We start from the raw sequence: 22,885 nt of genomic DNA, 5'->3' as shown, positions 1-22,885 counted from the left end.
GATATATACTTTCAGCAAGAATATGGATAGATTCTTATGATCTGTAAAATAGGGGAAATGCTCAACTCTAATCCCGTGTTCCGCACACCCTTTGGGGTTTGGGGCACACATGAAAGGCATTGCAGAGCACCCAGGCGGCCGGCAGGTGGCGTCAATTGACCGGGAGCTGCAGAGTGCGCGCGTCCTTGAGGGAGAAGCGAGAGAGGCTGCAGGAAAGCTGGTCGGTGCGGTGCTGGAGCCATCCGACTGCTGACTGCCGCCTGTCTCGGATGGAGCGGCGCGCACGACTAGAGGAGGGGGATGCGGCCGAAGCCCCGGCTACATTTTAGACTAATGTGCATCTTAGGTCGTGCCTAGTGGGCTCCAGGGGCATGAAGGCGCAACTCTCTCTTCACCGGCACTAGCACTGGGGAGCTCTCAATGCGGTGCAGCGAGACACCGGCTGACTGCAGCTGCACGACTTCAGTCCAACTGGGCCAAACCAAGTACCGGGTTCTACTACCGAGGCTTCTCAGGGAACCGCGAACTCGTGGACCACCCCTTTTCATTGGCAGTCGGACGGGAGGCTCCGCCCCTTTGTACAGCTCTCATCTGTGACTGGCTCTCGGGCCCGGCTGGCCACACCTCCTTTCCTTGCACATACACAAGAGTCACGCGCCTTTCAGTAGGAAACTTGGCGTGCTGATGAGGATCGTGGCCCTCGTCTCCCCACCCACTTACCTTGCCATTGGTCCGCGGCTCCGCTCACGACCACGCCCCCATTCCAGCCCCCTGGCTGGGAGTGCGGGCGCCCGCTCGTGACTGGCTGGTTGGCCTGCCTCTCGTGGTAGCGGCTGGCGCTCTCTCCTCCCTCTTTCCCCACCCGCGAACCTCCAGGTTCCTTAGCTGGCCCAGGCCGAGTCAGTGTCAGTCAGGGAGGCGGACTGCCGAGCAGTGGGTGCAGACGCTCCGTTGCAGTTTCATTCAGCGGCCGGTGCTTGCACTCGCGCCGCCGGGTGGCAAGGATGAAGCCGCAGCTGGAGCAGCCACCCTATGATTGGCTGTGGCTCTTGTGAACCCGAAGTAAAGATGGCGGGCGGGCAGGCATCCGCCGCACTGCCCACTTGGAAGATGGCGGCGCGCCGCAGCCTCAGCGCCCGCGGCCGGGGGGTACTGCAAGCGGCAGCGGAACGGCTGCTGCCGCTGCTATTGCTGAGCTGCTGCTGCGGTGCGGGAGGCTGCGCCGCGGCGGGCGAGAACGAGGAGACGGTGATCATCGGGTTACGGCTGGAGGACACCAACGACGTGTCGTTCATGGAAGGGGGGGCGCTGCGGGTGAGCGAGCGGACTCGGGTCAAGCTGCGGGTGTACGGGCAGAACATCAACAACGAGACGTGGTCCCGCATCGCCTTCACCGAGCATGAGCGGCGGCGCCACAGCCCTGGCGAGCGAGGGCTGGGGGGCCCCGTGCCGCCAGAGCCGGACAGCGGCCCCCAGCGCTGCGGCATCCGCACATCAGATATCATCATCTTGCCCCATATCATTCTCAACCGCCGTACGTCGGGCATCATTGAGATCGAGATAAAACCGCTGCGCAAAATGGAGAAGAGCAAGTCCTATTACCTGTGCACATCGCTGTCCACGCCAGCCCTGGGCGCCGGCGGCCCGGGGTCCGCGGGTGGCACCGTCGGGGGCAAGGGCGGCTCCGGTGTGGCCGGTCTCCCGCCGCCCCCGTGGGCTGAGACCACCTGGATTTACCATGACGGCGAGGACACCAAAATGATCGTGGGCGAGGAGAAAAAGTTCCTGTTGCCCTTCTGGCTGCAGGTGATCTTTATTTCGCTGCTCCTGTGCCTATCGGGCATGTTTAGCGGCCTCAACCTGGGGCTCATGGCCCTGGACCCGATGGAGCTGCGCATCGTGCAGAACTGCGGTACCGAGAAGGAGAAGAATTATGCCAAGCGCATCGAGCCCGTGCGCAGGCAGGGCAACTACCTGCTGTGCTCGCTGCTGCTGGGCAACGTGCTGGTCAACACCACGCTCACCATCCTGCTCGACGACATCGCCGGCTCAGGCCTGGTGGCCGTGGTGGTCTCCACCATAGGCATCGTCATCTTCGGGGAGATAGTGCCCCAGGCCATCTGCTCCCGACATGGCCTGGCTGTAGGAGCCAACACCATCTTCCTCACCAAGTTTTTCATGATGATGACCTTCCCCGCTTCCTACCCAGTCAGCAAGCTGCTGGACTGCGTCCTGGGCCAGGAGATAGGCACAGTTTATAACCGGGAAAAACTGCTGGAGATGCTCCGGGTCACAGACCCCTACAATGACCTGGTTAAGGAGGAGCTGAACATCATCCAAGGAGCGCTGGAGCTCCGCACCAAGACGGTGGAGGACGTGATGACTCCCCTCCGGGACTGCTTCATGATCACCGGTGAAGCCATTCTGGACTTCAACACCATGTCGGAGATCATGGAGAGTGGCTACACTCGCATTCCAGTGTTCGAGGGGGAGCGCTCCAACATCGTGGACCTCCTCTTTGTCAAAGACTTGGCCTTCGTGGATCCAGATGACTGTACTCCCTTGAAAACCATCACTAAATTTTATAACCACCCCTTGCACTTTGTTTTCAATGACACCAAGTTGGACGCTATGCTGGAAGAATTTAAGAAAGGTGGGAAATTTTGGTATCTTTCATTGGCTTGCTCTTTTCCTCTCTCCATCCTCCAACCCTCTGACCAACCCCCCAAGGCGAGTTGACCGGAATTTCTTCTCTCTTTTAATTGCAAAGTTGAAAGGGTGGCGAGGATTTGGGGGATGGGTTGAACTAGTAAGCGCTTCTAGGTTCTTTAAAAGCACAAGACTGCCCTCACTTGCTTTTTCCCATATCAAAAATGCAGGCTTACTATTTTCTGTGCATGATACTTTTCCGGCTCTCTGGTCTTGAGTGCTCTGCTGCATTCATTGCCGGGGTTCTGAGTGGGTAGATGAAAGGGGGCGGGGGGGCTAATGCCATGCTCTGCCATTTGGTTGACATGTACTAATCGTAGGCATTTGGAAAACATTTAAATAGCTTTTCTAAACCCAATACAATCCCTTTCCTCCCCCTTAAACATTCACTGACGTTTCAGAGATTGGAAGTGAATTTTCAGTAGCTACTGTTTCTGGTTAAGGGTGTCCTGTGGGGGAAGATTGAGGTCAGCCTTTGATGGTAGGGGATGGAATGAACCAGTATCACCAAAAAAAAAAAAAAAAAAAAAATTCGCTCATTTGGATGTGACTTGCCTTAGCTAGAAAAGAGGGTTTTAAAAACACTAAAGTTCTTTATTAATATGTAACTTGGAAAGACTAGAGGTAAGTTAACGTTTTATGAGGCTATAACTTGTGTAGGGTTCCTCAATATTTGTTTATATTTACCTGACAACAAATAAAATTTCCTAAACCATGTGTGGTTTTGGCAGAAAACTTGAACCTTGAACAATGGGATGAATTCCTCTATTATAGCTTATTCATTCCTTGAATTTTTTTGGTGTAAAAGTGTTCTTTTTAACCTTGATCACCTGGCACGTGAAATTGCAGTATGGTTCCAAGTCAGCATCCATTGTTCCAGGGAATTTTAACAGGGAAGAGAAGTGAAGTCTGAGGTGCTCACCTTTCTTGCACTGTGATATTTTTTTATTTCTTTTACCATGTAATGTACAGCTAAATAGAAACTCATACTACTATGACTGAAATTCTGCCTTTAAAAAGTTTCCAGTAAATAGCTTGTGTTATTTGAAAACACAGGGATGTCGAGTTTTTAAATTGCTAAGATTCTAGTGCGATATTCACATATTAAAATGTCTATAAACCTTAAAGACCTGATAGTCTTCAAATTTAAGTTTTCTTCTTCAAATAGAATTTTGATCACAGATGGTGGTCTCTCCACTGAAAAAGACCATGTGTAAGAGTGACAGCTCCCTGTATGTGATGATCTCAACATACTTACAGAGTGAGTGGTTGTCCTAATTCCATTTTCCTGCCTGAATGGTGTCCTCTCTGGAACAGGATCACATTTCAGTAATTTCCAGATAAAGGAATAGAGCAGAATGTGCTTCTGAGATTGGTAATTTGCATTTAAAAGCAGAAGGAGAGTCTTCTGGGTTCTTAAACAGTAAAAATAAAATGTCCATTATCTCTAGGTGACAGAGCTTCTTTTGGCCATGTCATTATTCTTTCACTGCTGAGTTGTTAATTAGACCATCTAACCAGTCTCTTCTTTCATTTTGCAGTAATATCTGTAATACAGGAAGGGAAGATATTTTTGAATGCTTGAAAATGCCTATGAAATACTTTATTTGCTTTCTGTTGCTAAATTTCCCAATATTGATACAGATAATTTATTCTCTGTTTTTTTTGTTATTCAGAATTTTTGCACATTTGATGGATTGATAAGCAGTGTATACTCCCTGCAGAAGCATTTAATTCACTAATGTTGTTTTTTCTTTGAGAATTTAGTTCTGTACCTCACGACTGATTAATCCTGCTCCTAACTCAAAATTTCAAAATTTGCATTTTTAAAAATTTGGTTTTGGTTGTCCTTGAACAATTTTCCTATGACTGATTTATTCTAATGAGGAACTCCACCTCCCTACAAATTACCTCTCAGAATACTTTTGAAATATATCCTTTAAGAAATTGAAATAGGAATATTTTTTCTTGAATTATAGAAAAATAATAATGCACAAGATTTTATTTTTGTTCTTTTTTTTTTTTTTTGATCCTCACCCGAGGACATTTTTCCATTTTTTGTTCAGGTAGAGTGGGAGGGAGAGAGAGGAACAGAGAGAGAGAGAGAGAGAAACATCGATGTGAAAGGGACACATCGAGTGGCTGCCACCCGCACAACCGACCAGGGCCGGGGACAAACTGCAACCGAGGTACGCGCCCTCAGCGGGAACCGAACCCGGGTCTCTCAGGACCGCAGGCCGACGCTCTAACCACTGAGCCAAACCGGCCAGGGCTTTATTTTTGTTCTTAACCAAAGTGATGTACTTGCTAAGGAGACAGTACAAGTTAAAGGTACATTCAAGCTAGTGGCATGCTTGAAAGAGTAGGCCAAGACAGTTGCAAATGGGAAATTTGAGCCATGATCTTAAGAGGATAGAGTGGGTGGATGTTACTTAAACTCTGGGAATAATTGAGTTTTCACTTCCTTTTCATGATTTTTTTTTTGTTTTTTATCCTCACCCGAGGACATTTTTCCATTTTTTGTTCAGATAGAGTGGGAGGGAGAGAGAGAGAGAAACATCGATGTGAAAAGGACACATCAAGTAGCTGCCTTCCGCATGACCCAACCATGGTCAGGAACAAACTGCATCCACGGTACATGCCCTTAGCGGGAACTGAACCCCGGGTCTCTCTGGACCACAGGCTGACACTCTAACTGCTGAGCCAGACAGGCCAGGGCTCATGATCTTTTTTTGATGCGTTTGGTCACTCTAACCTTACTAACAAGTGTGTATGAGTTAAAATATTTAACCTGATTTTTTGCTTCTACATTTTCTATAATTCAATTATGAAACAATGTTTTTCTCTATTGAACAATGGTGTGTGGGTTGGTTTGAAGGCTTTTAATTCTTCTTTCCCTCTTTCTCCTTACAATACCAACTATTAACTCCCCCAGACTGGTTAGATCATGAATCTAGATCTCATTGAAAATTACCCTTTCTAATTAAGAATGTCTACATTGAAGCCTCTCCTTTATTTAGTTGTACATCATTAGTCTGATGTATTCTTTACTAAGGAGGGGGAAAGTTTCCATAATGTGTAAAGAAATGAAAAGGTACCTTTATATAAGTATATGTGAATGTCTTTTTTTCTAATGATTAGAACCTTTGTATGGCTATCAGGAAACTCTTAGCTTTAGTTGAGTTGGAAGACAGTAATCATGCTAATTTTGCAGTTAGCTTATTATTAGTGCTTACTTATTTACTCTGCCAGGTACTGGGCTGAATGCTTTACATGAAATCACCTCGTTTAAATTTCCTAATAGCTGAGTGAAGCATTATCTGCATTTTACAAATGAGGAAATCGAGACTTAAGTTAAATGACTTGTTCAAGGTCACACAGTAATTTGTTGATTTGGGGTTTTAATTCAGGTCTGTGTGACAGCAAACCGTGTGCTCTTAACCACGCTATTATGCTGTCTTCCTGGATCCTAATTTTACATTTCTATTTTAATTGAAGGTGAGGTTTGGTCAAAACATTGCCTTAGAGCTTGTTTGGCAACCGACCCAGAAATGTATTTAAACATATATCTGACTTTATTTATTTATTGTGGTACGTGCCCCTAGCAGGGACCGAACCCGGGACTCTCTGGTCCGCAGGCCGACGCTCAACCACTGAGCCAAACTGGCCAGGGCTAAACATATATCTGGTTTTAAACTCAATGCTTCTGTGATACAGTACATAACAGTTGGTGTCCCCACTTTTGCCATGAAAGCAAATCACTTTTTGGTCTGTGTGGTCCTAACTCTAACTCAATAATGTTTCCATGATAAGCATCAAGATTCATTTTGAACATGTTTTATACTAACCTAATGTACTAGTATGTACTGCTGTAGTGGGCTACTCTGCACTGTTTTCCTAATAGCTAAAGTATGTAGTAATGTTTTACTCTTAGTTTCTTTCTCTTTTTTTAAATAAACATTTAAAAATTTATTGATTTTTAGAGAGAGAGGTAGGGGGAGAGAGAGACAGAGATAGATAGAAACATTGGCTGCCTCTTGCATGTCCCCCACCAGAGATGGAGCTGGTAACCTGGGCATGTGCTCTGACTAGGAATCGAACTGGTGACCTCTTGGTGCATGGGACAACGCTCAATCCACTGAGCCACCCCGGCCAGGCTTCTCTTAGTTTCTTATCTGTTTGTGTTTCAAGGGTAACTCAAAATCAGTTTTGTGTTTTAATCTTGACTTTATTTACATGTTTTGTAACCACCTATATGATATTTGGTCTCTCCTGAGCATCCTTTGCAGCTCTGCCCCTCTGTGCTCCATGCAGTCAGGCTCTTTTTGTTTTGTTGCTTATAAATTTAAATAAGAGAATATAAGTAAATCCCACTAGAAGATTATGAAAATTTTAGAGAAATGGTCTACAGCAAAATAGTATAGGAAAAGCTAAATTAAAGATTGCTACCTTTGTGTGCAGAAAACTATCTAGAGGTTCTCATTTACCTGATCAAACCTTCCTAACAAAAGGTTGGGGACTCTTAGCCACCTAGTTGTTTCCACATTTGAATTTGAAGCATTGGTAAGTAGTTATTGTTCTTTTGCTTTTGTTGTTTACTTTTAGCTTTGTAACATTTGCATTCCAGTATTACAGAGCATGCTATTTTATAGCTGCTAGGGACTTAGCCAGTTTTCTAGCTTTTTCTTAGCTAGGAACAGGTGGAATCACCAGATAATGTTGTTCTCTTCAAGGGAAGAAAGCAATATAGTTTTCACTTAAAATATTAGGTATACAGTTCTCTCTTCCTATAACACAAGTCTTTCCATATTAATGTGCTGAGAGTTTAATATTAAAAAATTTTTCCCCCCACCAAATAAAGTGTTCCATTTGCCCAGTATCTAGAAGGATGTTTGTATTGGTGTTTAAGGTATGGACAGGGTTGGGGATTGGGGGATGGGCATATTTGTTTCAATGATCTCATATATTTATTGATTTTGTCCAATAACACATGTTAACTGTTATAATTGTGCATGTTTTTAGAATATCCTCATGAAATATCCACATAATATAGAATTAGAGCTGGAAGGACAGACAGCTTGAGGATCACCTAGCTCAGTGTTTGCAAAACTTACCAGATGATAATTACTTGGATCACTTTTTTTCTTTTTTTATTAGTTTTTATAATCATCACCCGAGGATATTTTTCTTTTTATCTTCAGGTAGAGTGGGAGGGAGGGAGGAAGGAAGAGGGAGAGAAGGAGAGAGAGAGACACACACACACATCGACTGGCTGCCTCCTGCACAACCCTGACCAGGGCCCTGGACAAACCGCAACCAAGGTACGTGCCCTTGACTGGAATTGAACCTGCAACTCTTTGGTCAGCGGGCTGATGCTCTCACCTCTGAGCCAAACCAGCCAGGGCACTTTTTTTCTTACTGTCAGTTGTTTATTGTAGGATACTTTACAATTATCTTGCTGTTCTTAGTAATTTAAACAGCAGACCAATAATTTCTTCTGACCAGGACAGCAGTAAACTAAAGTCAAAATCAGCTGGTTGAGTTTTCCTCCTTTACCTCTTTGTCTAAGGATGAAACTTGATTTTCATTAATCCAAAACTGCAGTACTGAAGGTGTTTCAATCGACTGCTTTGTGGTGGATTTCTTAGTTGATGGTGTTGGCTAGATTGTGTTCCTGGTAAATCTGCAGCATGTCAGCATCAACGTCAGCCTAGGTACTTATGCTGTCAGCATCTGCAATGAATGGTATTAAGGGGAAAGATGGGCTTTTCTTCAGTTTTGTAGGAGATGACAGACCTGAATCAATTAAAGCTGATAGATCCTTAACCAAATTCATATCCAGAATTTAGTAATTCCAGGACCATGACTGATGCATCTCCAAAAGAAGGGAATTTTTTCCCCACTTCTTTGAAAGTCAACACAAACTGGTCAGAATGAGTGCTATGAAGTATACCCCCAATTTTATCACCAATTTCAACAATCTTACCTTTTTCTCCTGGCTGCTGTGAGTGTAGCCACCTCACTTTTCATCTGTTTAGCAACCAAAGAATGGATAGCCCCGCAAAGCCCTCTGTCTGACGACACTGATGGTTTCTTCTTGTCTTCAGGCACCTTGACGTCAGCCTTTTCATACAGAGCCAAAGGTCCTGTTCCATATGCTCAAGCTGCTTTCAGCTTCCTCTTAGCTCGGGCACATTTTGCTGCTGCTACCATTTTTATAGAGTCTGGATGTTTTTGATTGACTTTAGTCACCTGGTAATTTCTTTCAAAGTTGTCATATTTTGAACTTGGATCCATTGCAGCTTCACAGCCCAGCCAGAGACCCCAACAATGCCCACTGGAGAAAACATGGTGCTACTGGCTTCTCACTTAGATCACTTACTAAGCCTAAGGTCCTAGGCCTCACACAGGGACTTCCTGAACATTCCAGAATCTCTTGTGAATGGGGCTTGGAATCCAAAGTGTTAACAGTTACCCTGAAGCAGTTCTTATGATTAGGTGAGTTTAGGAAATACTAGTCTAGTCAACCTCTTCGATAAGGAAAGTAAACCCTGAGAAAGAGGAAATGTTAAGTGACTTGCTTAGGGCTACCCACCTAGCTAGTAGCATCAACCAAACTGGAACCCATGTCCTTGAACTGACTAGACTGGAGTTCTTGCCACTCCAACAAGCAGGCCTCCTGGTCCCAAGTTGAAGGTCCCGGCATCACTGAAATGGATCTGCGTCATTGAAAAAGCAAATATTCCAGTTTGCCATTGATTTTCTTGTGATTTTGATGTCAATTTTTTTGATATCCTGGATTCAAGACATCTTTGACAGGCATTTTGTTACACAGATAGTAAATCTGAGCTGGTTTTATTTAGCTTACTTTGAGTTTTTTACTCTAAGATCAGACTAGGAGGGTATTTTAGGAAATATTTAGATTTCTTGAAGCCTCTGGTAGTTAAATGTCAGATATTTCTTTTGAGTTCACTTTTGGATATCCCTGAATCATGTTTTATTTTTGGTTGTTTCTTCTATGAGAGTAATGAAGATTGGATTTGGGACTATGGGGTGCAACTTCTTTGGCTCTTGTAATTTTTGTTCACATACAAATCTCTGAGAGCTCCACAGAAATATTCATCAAAGCACTTGAGGCATGTGTCCTGTTCATGAATCTATGTGCCTTTTTTCCAGGCTTTTTGTAATGTAACCTAAATTTTTCCAGAGAATCGTGTCTGATTTTTGGAGGTTGTTTGTGTTAATAGGCTCACAGAAGCCTGAGGATAGCCTTGTAGGTCTGGAGACACCATAGTTAAATATTGGCTCTGACTGAATGTGATCTGGACGAAACAGGAAAATACCTTGTTCTACTTTTTCTCTTGGTTTTCATGGTGATTACCTGCCACCTGCCCCCTCTCACAAAGGGCCCTAGAATTATTTAAATTCTGAAACATTCCAAACTACTGTGAGGGACCAGTTGATTTTAATTAGGTTTAGCAAAGTTAAACCCAAAAAGTAGACTGACTCAACATAATATTTTATGGTTCTGTTTGCTCTTGAACTACTTAAGCTTTTAAGAACAAACCTCTGGCCCTGGCCGGTTTGGCTCAGCGGTTAGAGCATTGACCTGCGGTCCAGAGACCTGGGTTCGGTTCCCGCTAAGGGCATGTACCTTGGTTGCAGTTTGTTCCTGGCCCTGGTTGGGTTGTGTGGGTGGCAGCCACTCAATGTGTCCCTTTCACGTTGATGTTTCTCTCTCTCTGTTCCTCTCTCTCCCTCCTACTCTATCTAAACAAAAAATGGAAAAATGTCCTCGGGTGAGGATAAAAAAAAAAAAAAAGAATAAATCTCTGGACTCAGATGTTTACTTTAGTTATGTATAAAGTAGCGTACATATTTCTGAAGAACCCTTTCCTCTAAATGCATGTATTTTATTGGTAGTAAACTTCAACTTCTGTAAGATTTGCTTGGCATATGGGGAATATTTGTTAAACTAAATACATGGAAATGGACAACTAGGATCAATTTAATTTAGTATTGTCTTTGCATCTTCTTCTTCTCAGAATGAGCAAATAAGAACCCCTAATCCTACCAGCACAGGAAAGGAGAGACAGTAGAAGTAAGCACTCTGTCATCATCACATCCACTGGCAATTCCAGCATGTCTGTTTAGAGGGACTATAGGGGTGGCAGGCTTTGGAAGGAAGACCTAAGGGACTAATAAGCCTTCTGTAGATGATATGTTTTTTAGGCTGTTTTAGGGGTTGGTTGATGAGATAATGGGGGAGCTAATCCTCCCCCTATTTTATGTTAGTGCTACCATTGATCATGAATACTGCTATAATGATGGTGAGATCCTCATTTCTTCATACTGTATATCCCCCTGCATCAGACATATGTGGGAATGTTTCTTTTTCTGAATTCACATCCTATGGGGAGGACAGCTCCTGCTAATGCAAAGATTAAGAAAAATGTATTCCCTGGCTGGTTTGACTCAGTGGTTAGAGTGTAGGCCAGCGGACCAAAGAGTCATAGGTTTGATTCTGGTCAAGGGCACGTACCTCAGTTGCACTTTGGTTGGTTCCTGGTCCTGGTCCGAGTCATTTGGGAGCCAACCAATCAATGTGTATCTCTCACATCGATGTTTCTCTCCCTCTCTCTCTCTCTCTCTCTCTCTCACTCTATCTAAAGATAAATGGAAAAATATCCTCAAGTGAGGATTTAAAAAAAAAAAGAAAAATGTGCCCTTTTCTGGATCTACTTTGGAAAAGTAACTTACCTTCTTTATTAAGCCTCAGTTTTTTTTTTTTTTTTCATAGTAAATGGAATATTTTCTAACTTATAGGATACTTAGTTTGAATTAATGTGATAATGGATGTAAAAATGCTTCTAATAGTACCTGGCAGTTAGTGCTCAGTTAACCATTATTTTTATCTTGATAATTCTATAGGCTCTTCATTGTTCTTGGTCTTTCTGTAGAGATTGCTAGTCAAGACAGACACCTTGGGCCACTTGTGCTCATAGTTGTTATGGACGCTGAAATCTTGCAAGTAGTTAATGATTGTAGAATTTTTCTTTTATTGTGATTGAAATTTAGTCTCTGTTACTTTTCTAGCAGTTGCTGTTACTTGACAAGATGGCCACAAGCATATAGATTTTTAAAGAAAACAACAATTGATTGTATGCTCTATCCGCCTAAGAGGAAGAATACCGAGTTTTAAAAAATTCTTCATTTTCCTTAACTATAAGTGACTGAAAACAACAACAGAGTTTAAGACAAATAGAGCAGGCTCATGCCCTTGAATAACCAACGTTCGAAGTCTAAAGGAAGATCTCAAATTACCTTGATAAAATCTTTTAACACTGAATACATCAAAAGCATAAAAAATGGTCATGTTTAAAAAAAGCAAGTTTTTTGTTGCTTATGGCAATGTAAATTTATAATACTTTTGGAAGGCAGCCAGGAGTCATAAAAAATGTCCTTTGGTTTACTAATTTTTTCCCCCTGGAAATTTTGTTTTGTTTTGTTTTTATCCTCACCCAAGGACACTTTTTTTGCATTTATCTTTAGATAGAGTGGGAGGGAGAAAGGGAGGAAGACAGAGAGAAACATCGATGTGAGAGAGACACATCGAGTGGCTGCCAACCACATGACCCCGGCTGGGGCCAGGGACAAACTGCAACCAAGGTATGTGCCCTTAGTGGGAACCAAACCTGGGTCTCTCCAGACCGCAGGCTGATGCTCTAACCGCTGAGCCAAACCGGCCAGGGCTGGAAATTTTTTTTTTTTTTAGAGAGAGAGAGAGACAGAAACGTTGATGTGACAGAGAACCATTGATCAGCTGCTTCCTGCACACCCCCTACTGGGGATCTAGCCGGCAACCTGGGCATGTGCCCTGACGGAATCACACCGGGACCTCTCATGGGATAATGCTCAATCCACTGAGCCACACCAGCCAGGCATACCCTGGAAATCTTTATTCAGGGAAATAATTAAAGGAAAGAAAAGAGCTGTGTTAGCTTTTCATGTTGTATGTATGTTGCAACATTATATATAATGAAACATTGGGAAGAAATATCTAACACTTCAAGGCAGGGCATAGAAGAGGAAGAATTAAGAAAATTATAGATGTCAACTAATTACAACTTTTTAATGATAATTTTGAAGGCCATGTAGCAATATGGGAAAATTTATAAAGATTATTTTGCATGGATTATAGATAGGTAAAAATATACATGTGTAAGGACTGAAAGGGAACTTGGAAAAAGTGAAAATAGTTTGTGTGTTAGGATAGGGTTATCATAGCCAGTCTTTGCAAAAATCACGTTGTTAACTTTGTACAATAACATACCTGGAAAAAGTACAAATCTGCTGAGAACATTATGAGTCCTGGTCTTGGGAAAACTAACCTTTGCTCATATATAGGGAGTGCATATTATTCCATTTCTCCTTAGGAGCATTTTATTGCTGAAGTAAATGGTTCTTTATAATTCACATATCATAAAATTTTCTCTTTTAAAGTGTAGAACTTGGTGGTTTTTAGTGTATTCACAAGGTTGTGCAACCATGACTGTGTCTACTTCCAGAACATTTTTATTACTCCAAAAGAAACCCAGTATCTATTCGCAGTCACTCTCCATTCCCCATTCCAGCATAGTCCCTAGAAAACATAATCTACTTTCTGTCTCTGTGGATTTGCCTGTTCTGGACATTTCATGTAAGTGAAATAATACCCAATATGGCCTTTTATTTCTGGCTTATTAAAACATTTTTAAAAATTTACTGATTGATTTTAGAGAGAAAGAGAAACATTGTTTGTTGTTACACTTATTTACGCAATCATTGGTTGCTTCTTGTATGTGCCCTCACCAGGGATTGAACCCACAACCTTGGTGTATCAAGTCAACACTCTAACCAGCTGAGTTACCCAGCCAGGGCCAGTGTCTGGCTTATTTAACTTAATGTAATGTTTTTTTTTTTTGTTTTTCTTTTTCCTCACCTGAGGATATTTTTCCATTTTTTGTACAGATAGAGTGGGAGGGAGAGAGAGGAAGGGAGAGAGAGAGAGAAACATCGACGTGAAGGGACACATCGAGTGGCTGCCACCCGCACGACCAACCAGGGCCGGGGACAAACTGCAACCGAAGTACGTGCCCTTAGCGGGAACCGAACCCGGGTCTCTCCGGACCGCAGGCCGACGCTCTAACCGCTGAGCCAAACTGGCCAGGGCAAACTTAATGTAATGTTTTAAGGTTACCCATGTTATAGCATGAATTAGTATTTCATTCCTTTTTACAATCAAATAATATTCCATTATATAATATACCACATTTTGTTTATTCATTAATCAGTCAATGGACATTTAGGCTGTTCATACATTTTGGCCTTTATTAATAATGCTGCTATGAATATTGGTTTACATGTTTTTATGTGGACATATGTTTTCATTTCTCTTGGATATATATCTAGGAGTAGAATTGCTGGGTCACATGGTAACTGCCAAACTCTTCTAAAATGGCTGAACCATTTCACATTCCAACCACCAATGTATGAGGGTTCCAATTTCTCCCTATCCTTGCCAGCTCTTGTTACTGTCTTTATTCTTTTAATTATAGCTTACCTTAGTATGTGGAAAGTGGTATCTCATTGTGGTTTTGATTTGCATTTTCTTAATGACTAATAATGTTGAGCATCTCTTCATGTGCTTATTGGCCATATGTATATCTTTTTTAAAAAACTACGATTTTATTAATTTTTTTGGTTTTTTTTAGAGGGAGAGGGAGAGAAAGAGTAACATTGATGGGCTGCCTTTGCACACCCTCTACTGGGGATAGAGCCCACAGCCTGGGCCTGTGCCCTGACTGGGAATTGAACCCGTGACCTTTTTTTTTTTTTAATTTTTAAATTGATTTTAGAGAGAGAGGAAGGGAGAGGGAGAGAGAGATAGAAACATCGATGAGAGAGAACATCAATTGGCTGCCTCCTGCATGCCCTCCACTGGGGATTTGGCCCACAACCTGGGTATGTGCCGTGACTGGGAATCGAATTGGTCAGGCCTCTTGGTGCATGGGTCTACGTTCAACCACTGAGCCACACTGGTTGGGCTTTTTTTTTTTTTTTTTTTTTATTGATTTCAGAGAGAAGGGAGAAGGAAAGAGATAGAAACATTGATAAGAGAGAAACATTGACCAATCCCACAGGTTGCCTCCTACATGCCCTCTACTGGGGATTGAGCCAAAAACTCAGGCATGTGCCCTGGCCAGAATCAAACCAGTGACTTGTGGTTGCATGAGACGATGCTCAACCAATTGAGCCACACCGGCCAGGCATTTGAGAAAAGTCTATTGAGATCCCTTGCCCATTTTTAAATTGGGCTTTTGTCTTTTTATTACTGAATTGTAACAGTTCTTTATGCATTCTGGATACTAGTAGCTTATTAGATATATGAATTGCAGTATTTTCTCTCATTCTGTGAGTTGTCTTTTTACTTTCTTGGTAGTAACCTTTGAAGTAGAAGAATTTTTAATTTTGGTGAAGTTTAGTTTATCTCTTTATTGTTGTTGTTGCTTTGTTTTTATTGTTATATCTAAGAAACCATTTCCTAATTCAAGGTCACAAAGATTTATGCCTAAGTTTTTTAAAAAAAATATTTTAATAGTTTTAGCTCTTACATCCAGGCCTTTAATCCATTTTGAGCTAATTTTGGAGAGCTTGTTTGGAGGTTCTCGCAGGGGAGCACAGCTACTTATATACCCTTGACCGAAGACCAGTCCTCTCCTCTGGGAGGAAGGTCATCCTCTTTGAGCGCACAGCTTCCGGAGGGATGCACATGGATTGGTGAGGGAGGAGGGGGATACCTGACTAGCCAGCTAGATCAGCTGAATCAACCCTAGTGATCAGTTGGGTGACAAATGTCACAGCCAGATCACCCAGACGTCCGATTTTGAGCTAATTTTTGTATATAGTATGAGGTAGGGGTCCAACTTCATTCTTTTGCATGTGGATATAAAATTGTTCAGCACCATTTGTTGAAAAGACTATTCTTTTCCCATTGAATGGTCTTAGCATCCTTGTTAGAAGTCAATTGACCGCAAACATGAAGGTTTATTTCTGGATTCTAAATTCTGTTCTACTGATACACATATATGTGTATATGTGTCAGTATATATACTGATAAATATATATACACACACGTACACATATATGTGTATGTGTGTATATATGTATGTGTATGTGTGTGTATATATATAATGTCTTTCTTATGCTAGTACCATACTGTTTTGGTTCTTGTAGCTTTGTAGTAAGTTTTTAATTGGGAAGTATGAATTTTCCTATTTTGTTCTTTTTCATGATAGTTTTGGTTGTCAGGATTCCTTGCATTTATGTATGAATTTTTCATGGATTTTCTTGTCTGTTTTTGCAAAAAAAAAAAAAAAAGCATTTGGAATTTTGATAGAGAGTGCATTGAATTTGTAGACTAATTCGGGGAGTATCATAATTAACAATATAAAATCTTTCATCCATTATTATGGGGTGTCTTTTCATATCTTTAGGTCTCCTTTAATCTTCTTCAACAGTGTTTTATAGTTTTCAGTGTATTTGCAATCTTTTTGTTAAACAAAATATTTAGGAATAAATTTATTTTTAATGCTATTGTAAATGGAACTGTTAATTTCATTTTCCAATTGTTCATTGCTAGTATATAGAAATATAATTGATTATTGTATATTGATCTTATATCCTGCAACCTTGCTGAACTCATTTATTGGTAACATGGTTCTTAAAATAGGAAAGTGCTTTTTAAAAACATGAGTTTTTTGGGGGATATTTTATGTTTGTTTCATTTGATTGTAGTAGATTTTTTTTTTTTCTTTTTAAAAATTTAGGCATTTTCACTTGCCACTTTCATATGGAGTGAAGCACCCAGTATTGGTTGTTGAGAGTGTCCTTCTTTGGGAAATTTGATAGGAAAGAGTAAGGTCTATCTGAAATTAGATATAGGAAAAAAGAAATAGGCTGTTTGAAACATATCAGAGAGACCAAAAATATAGTTGGCTAGAGTTTGGGAGGTTAAAAGTTAATAATCGATTTCTATCTAATATTTAGAGTGGCTTTGTATCAGATTTAGGATTTTGGCTAGGAGATGAGCACAGAAAAGACCATGTTTGCTTAATGTCTAAATGGTTTTGTAGTGCCTTTCTTTTCTAGGCCATTTTATGAAGGGTGTTCTTTGGTTCATTTTTACAGAGACTAGAAAAAAACCTTGACTCTTAGTCACTGTGCATTTCATCAATATACTCCTGGAGGTTTCTGGGTACCAGGTAACCAGAAAGATAAAATGAAATGTGTGTGCGCGCACGAGCACACGCACCCCCTTGTACAGGGTGGTGTGGAGGTCTGGTAATCTGAGAGGGAGAATGTTTTCCCATGCTAGCAAAGGCAAACTGAAGGCATCAAATGAGGCAAAGCCTCAGCTTTTTTTTTTTTTTTTTTTTTTTACCCATTTGCAGTCATAAAACGTGTTGACTCAACTTGGAGTCTCTGCAGAACAGCATGGAGTTTAGGGGTTCTTGAGAATCATGCAAGAGATGGAAATACTTGAGCAGGTCTTAAGAGGTGATGCTAAAAACAGCTAGAACAAGACAACATGCTCTCTCATATCCTTCAAGATTTGTTTCCTTTAGTCCTGGCCAGTTTGGCTCAGCGGTAGAGCTACGGCCTGTGGTCCAGAGAGACCCAGTTCAGTTCCCACCAAAGGCACATACCTCGGTTGCAGTTTCTCCCCAGCCCTGATTGGGTCAGGGCTGTGCGGGAGGCAGCCACTTGATGTGTCCCTTTAACATCAATGTTTCTTTCTCTCTCTCGCTCTTCTTCTCTTTCCCTCCCACTCTATCCCAACAAAAAATGGAAAAGTGTCAAGTGAGGATAAAAAAAAAAAAAAGATTTGTTTCCTTTAGTTACTAGTGTACCTCCTTGAGTTAAGGTGTGGGAGGAAATTATTTGCTCTCTATAGAGTTGATTCCTGAATAGAGATATTTTTCTTGTTGCAGTGGTTATGCTTTAGGGGCATGGTGTTGGGGTAGGGGGTTAGATTCTGCTAGAAGCAGTCAATTAGGTAAAATAGTATAATATTGTATGGGCCATCTGCTTAGGTTTTTTTTCTTCAACATTTTTATTTCCTTGTTCCTGGGTGCATACATTTACCTGCAAAAATGAGAAGAATATTTACTAAAATCTTAACTAGTAATGACCATCTTAACTAGTAATGACCATATCTTGATGGTGAGTTTTAGGGGAGGAAGTATGTTTTTCTTTTTTTTTTTTTTTTTTTTTTTATCCTCACCCGAGGATATTTTTCCATTTTTTTGTACAGATAGAGTGGGAGGAAGAGAGAGGAAGGGAGAGAGAGAGAGAAACATCGATGTGAAGGGACACATCGAGTGGTTGCCACCCGCACGACCAACCAGGGCTGGGGACAAACTGCAACTGAAGTACGTGCCCTTAGCGGGAACCGAACCCGGGTCTCTCCGGACCGCAGGCCGACGCTCTAACCGCTGAGCCAAACCGGCCAGGGCTGTTTTTCTATTTTATACTTACCCGAGGACAATTTTGTATTTATCTTCAGATAGAGTGGGAGGGAGAGAGGGAGGAAGAGAGAGAGAGAGAAATATTGATGCGAGAGAGACACATTGAGTGGTTGCCACCCACATGACCCCAACCAGGGCTGGAGACAAATTGCAACCGAGCTACGTTCCCTTAGCAGGAACCGAACCCAGGTCTCTCTGGTCTGTGGGCCAATGGCTCCAACCGCTGAGCCAAACTGACCAGGGCAAAAGTATGTTTTTCTGTATTGCTTTGAGTTTTGGGGGGGAATTGATTAAAATATTACTAAAAGTGTAAATTTTGTAACTTGAACCACTGACTTAGGTATTTAAGTGAAATTTAGAGTATTTAGGTGAAATTCACCTTTTTTGTTAGGAAATATGGAATATTTTGTCATAATGCAGCCATGCTGTCTTTTGTGTCATTTTAGTCTCCTCATCAGAAAGAATCCTTAGTGTTTAGGGTGAAATATGAATAGCATTTTAAAGCTCATAAAATGAGTGTGCATGCACGTGTGTGTGTGTGTGTGTGTACAACAGCTTAGTAAATTTAATTTTGTATGTGAAAAAAAAGAATTTAGGTTTTTGACTTGCATTTGTTTTCAAAACATGTTATTAAGTGACAAAATCCGGTTTGTTTAGGTTTGTATCTGGACTGCCTAGAATGAAGTTGTTTGATACTTACTTGATTGCTCTTATTAAATAAAATATTGATAAAGTGGTTGAGTTTCAACTAGATTTGTGCTTTTAGCATAAAGCTATAATCCCAAGATACCTCTTATTTGGGGACATTGAGGTTCTGGAAACTGATGCTTCCTTTTTATCTGTAGAATTGAAAGTCATCAGTGGGGATTATTAAAAGGAGACAAAAGATTGTTCTGGAACCACCCATGCTTGAAGTGCAGTAGTTTCCAGACTCTCTGATACATTTTGCTAAAATAAAATGAAAAACAATACAACTTTGATGAGGATCAGATATTTGTTTGTTTTGATTATAGTCCTATAAAACTATACAACTATTATATATTATCTCAGATAAGAAGATGTGATTATCTTTTCCCTTCCCCCTGAATGTATACAGAAACTTTATTTATAGGACAATTAGCTGTCATTTAAGTATCTTTCTGTTTTTAAAGGACATAAAATAATGAGATTGGATTTTGCCTCTAGTTCTTTATCCAACTTTCCAAGAAAACTAAGCATAATAGGAAGATAAATTGGTTTGCTTCAATTACAAACAACTTGCTCTTAAATCGTCCCATGCATATTAGTGAAATGAATTTATTTACTCAGTTCCTTGATATTTAAAGCAGTATAAAAATGTTGGCATGGTTACTCCCCAGTGAAGCTTATCAGTTGATGCAGAACTTCTAGCCAACATTTAAGCATACACCTCTTAAATATGAATGGATAGCTGATATCTTTGGATATGTTTTTTTAAAACTTATTATTTTCTGGATGTTTGAGGAGAGCCTCTAATAGTCTCATAGTGAGATTAAAACAGAAAAAAGAACCTTAATTGACTTAAGCTGGTTTAGCTCATATTAGCTAAAGCCTGGCAGTTACTACAATAGTCATTACTTTCTCTGTGACCTTCTTAAGGCCACTTTCCAAACCAGCTATTAGTAAACGTGAAGATTTGCTGCCTCTTTATATGTGGTATAGAAGGAATCCTTCCTATATTCATTCAACCCATGTTGTTGTTTGAGGCTCCCTACTAGGTTGAATGTTGTAAATACTTCCTAAGGCTTACTTAATTAACTTCACTGCACTTTTCGGAGGCTAATGTAGGCATTTCTGGTAGAGTTCTATGTCTGAGGGAATCTTTATTTTTCCTTTTTCCTTTTACTCTAAGATTCCTTAAAGGAATAGGTTATGTACTTCCTTTCTCTTGCCCTTGGCTTCATCTGTTATCCTCCACAACCTGGCTTCAAACTTGTCACAGCAGTGAATTCCAGTATTGTCAAATCCAGTATTGTCATCTTTCCTAGCTTCCTTGACTCTGTTGCTGCTTTTGAGGTTTTTGTTTTTTTTCTTTATTGATTTTAGAGAGAGAGGAAGGAAGAGGGAGAGATAGAAACATTGATGAGAGAGAACATTGATCGGTCGCCTCCTGCATGCCCCCCACTGGGGATTTGGCCTACAACCTAGACATGTGCTCTGACTGGGAATTGAACTGGCGACCTCTTGGTGCATGGGTCGACGCTCAACCACTAAGCCACACTGGGCGGGTTCTGTTGCTGCTTTTGGCACTAAGATGAGAATCACCCTTCTTTCTAGCTTGGCTCTTGCCCTGTGGTACAGCACTGTCTTGATTCTTCTATTTCTCGGATTCCTTGCTTTTCAATTTCAGATTCTTGATTTCTTCTTTCTGTTTCCAACTGAGCATTCCCCAGCAGTTTTTCTTTAGCTCTCCTTTTCATGGTCTTTTTCCATCTTTTGAAAACTTCTCTTTACTTATCTTTAATTTGTAAACATTTATTAAGTATTGTATAATGAACTATGTGGGATGTAAAGATGAATTAGCTATATTTCCTGCTCTTAAGTAACTTGCAATATATATGAATTTTAATTTTTTATCCTGTATCTTATTATCAAATATGATTGAAGTATTTTTCTTTTTATCCTCACCGAGGACATTTTTTTCCATTTTTTGATCAGATAGAGTGTGTGTGGCGGGGGAGAATAGAGAGACAGAGAAACATACATATGAAAGGGACACATCGATTGGCTGCCTCCTGCAGGACCCATCCCAGGCTGGGGACAAACTGCAACCGAGGTACGTGCCCTTAGCGGGAACCGAACCCAGGTCTCTCTGGACCGCAGGCTGACGCTCTAACCACTGAGCAAAACCGGCCAGGCCATGAAGTGTTTTTTCTTTTTTTAAAATTTTTATCTTTATTGTTGAATGTATTACAGATGTTCTTCCCACACTGTTGTCTGTGTCCATTGGTTATGCATATAAGTTCTTTGGTTTGTTTCTTCCCACCCCCAACCCCCTTCCCTTTGAGGTTTGTCAGTCTAGCAACCACTTTGTACTTTTTAATCCCTTCACCTTTTTCACCCATTCCCCCAACCCCCTTCCCATCTGGCAACCGACAAAATGTTCTCTGTATCTATGAGATTGTTTCTGTTCTGCCTGTTCATTTTGTTTGTAGATTCAATTGTCTACAGATACGTATTCACTGCCATTTTGTTTGTTCATATATTTTATCTTTTTCTTCAAAAAGACCTTTTAACATTTCATATAATAACGGTTTGGTGGTGATGAACTCCTTTAATTTTTTCTTGTCTGGGAAACTCTTTATATGGCCATCGATTCTAAATGACAGCTTTGCAGGATAGAGTAATCTTGGTTGTAGGTTCTTGCTTTTCATCACTGAATATTTCTTGCCACTCCCTTCTGGCCTGCAAAGTTTCTTTTGAGAAATCAGCTGACAGTCTTATGGGGGCTCCCTTGTAGGTGACTAGCTGCCTTTCTCTTGCTGCTTTTAAGATTCTCTCATTGTCTTGAACCTTTTGCATTTTGATGATGATGTATCTTGTGGTGGGCCTCTTGGGGTTCATCTTGTTTGGGACTCTCTGTGCTTCCTGGACTTGTATGTCTGTTTCCTTCACCAAGTTAGAGAAGTTTTCTATCATTATTGTTTCAAATAAGTTTTCGATTTCTTGTTTTCTCTCTTCTCCTTCTGGCAACCCCAAGATGCGAATGTTGGCACGCTTGAAGTTGTCCCAGAGGCTCCTTACTCTATCCTCATTTTTTTGGATTCTTTTTTCTTTTTGCTGTTCTGACTGGGTGCTTTTACTTCCTTATATTCCAAATCAATGGTTTGCTTCTTGGCTTTACCTACTCTACTATTGAATCTGTGTAAATTGTTCTGTATTTCAGTTAGTGCCTCCTTCATTTCTGACTGGTCCTTTTTTATGCTCTTGAGGCCCTCACTAAGTTTGCTGAGGTTCTCACTAAGTCCATTGAGCATCCTTAGAAGCAGTATTTTGAACTCAGCATCTGTTAAGTTGCTTATCTCCATTTCACTTAGATCTTTTCCTGGGGTTTTGTTCTGTTCTTTCATTTGGGACCTGTTTCTTTGTCTCCTCATTTTGGGTGCCTTCCTGTGTTTGTTTCTATGTATTACTTAATGAGAGGCATTGGGCTAGCTGAGACCAGATGCTGCTTGTTTGAAAGAATTTAGGAAAACCTGAAGCAGGATCCAAGACAAGCCAATCCTATGGTTAAGCAACTGGCAACAGCTTGGGTGGGCCTGAAAGTTGGGTTGGGCAAGGGTCAGAGAATCACTAGGGTGGAGCAAACAGTGTGAGCCAGGTTGCTGGAGTCCCAGATATGGCGGCTGTCTGCTGCCCCAGGGAAGGGCTCACCAAAGGAACAAAGGCCTCTGACTGCACATTTGTCCCAGAGAAAGCCCCCTCTCCAGCCCTTGTTCCAATGCCAAACAGCTCAGTTCTTCCCTGTATGTCTCTGGCTCCCCTTGAGCTGCCTCCCCTCCAAGCTTAGAGGGAGTCTGATAAGTCCATGTGCTGGCTGTTTAAGAGGAGCTGTCTGGGGCTCCAGCTGCCTCAGCCTCCCCCAAGCC

At 41.4% G+C, this 22,885-nt stretch overlaps 1 protein-coding gene and 1 pseudogene across 2 annotated transcripts in view; one reads left to right on the top strand and one right to left on the bottom strand.

Annotated features, from left to right (window-relative positions):
* Positions 1-851: 851 nt before the first annotated feature.
* The window catches only part of CNNM2 (cyclin and CBS domain divalent metal cation transport mediator 2), a 147,256-nt gene continuing 125,222 nt past the window's right edge, over positions 852-22,885 (top strand). For both annotated transcript variants that reach the window (XM_036265783.1, XM_036265784.1), the window contains exon 1: positions 852-2,653. In XM_036265783.1, the coding sequence (XP_036121676.1) occupies positions 1,033-2,653 (1,621 nt within the window). In that variant the 5' untranslated portion in view covers positions 852-1,032. The remainder of the gene's footprint in view (positions 2,654-22,885) is intronic.
* On the bottom strand, positions 8,354-9,059 carry LOC118632627 (annotated as a pseudogene).

This window comes from Molossus molossus, unplaced genomic scaffold (genome assembly GCF_014108415.1).
Source record: "Molossus molossus isolate mMolMol1 unplaced genomic scaffold, mMolMol1.p scaffold_m16_p_17, whole genome shotgun sequence".
In the NCBI taxonomy this organism is placed as follows: Eukaryota; Metazoa; Chordata; class Mammalia; order Chiroptera; family Molossidae; genus Molossus; species Molossus molossus.
Note: the sequence above shows the minus strand (reverse complement) of the source record. Positions and strands in the feature narration are given on the sequence as shown.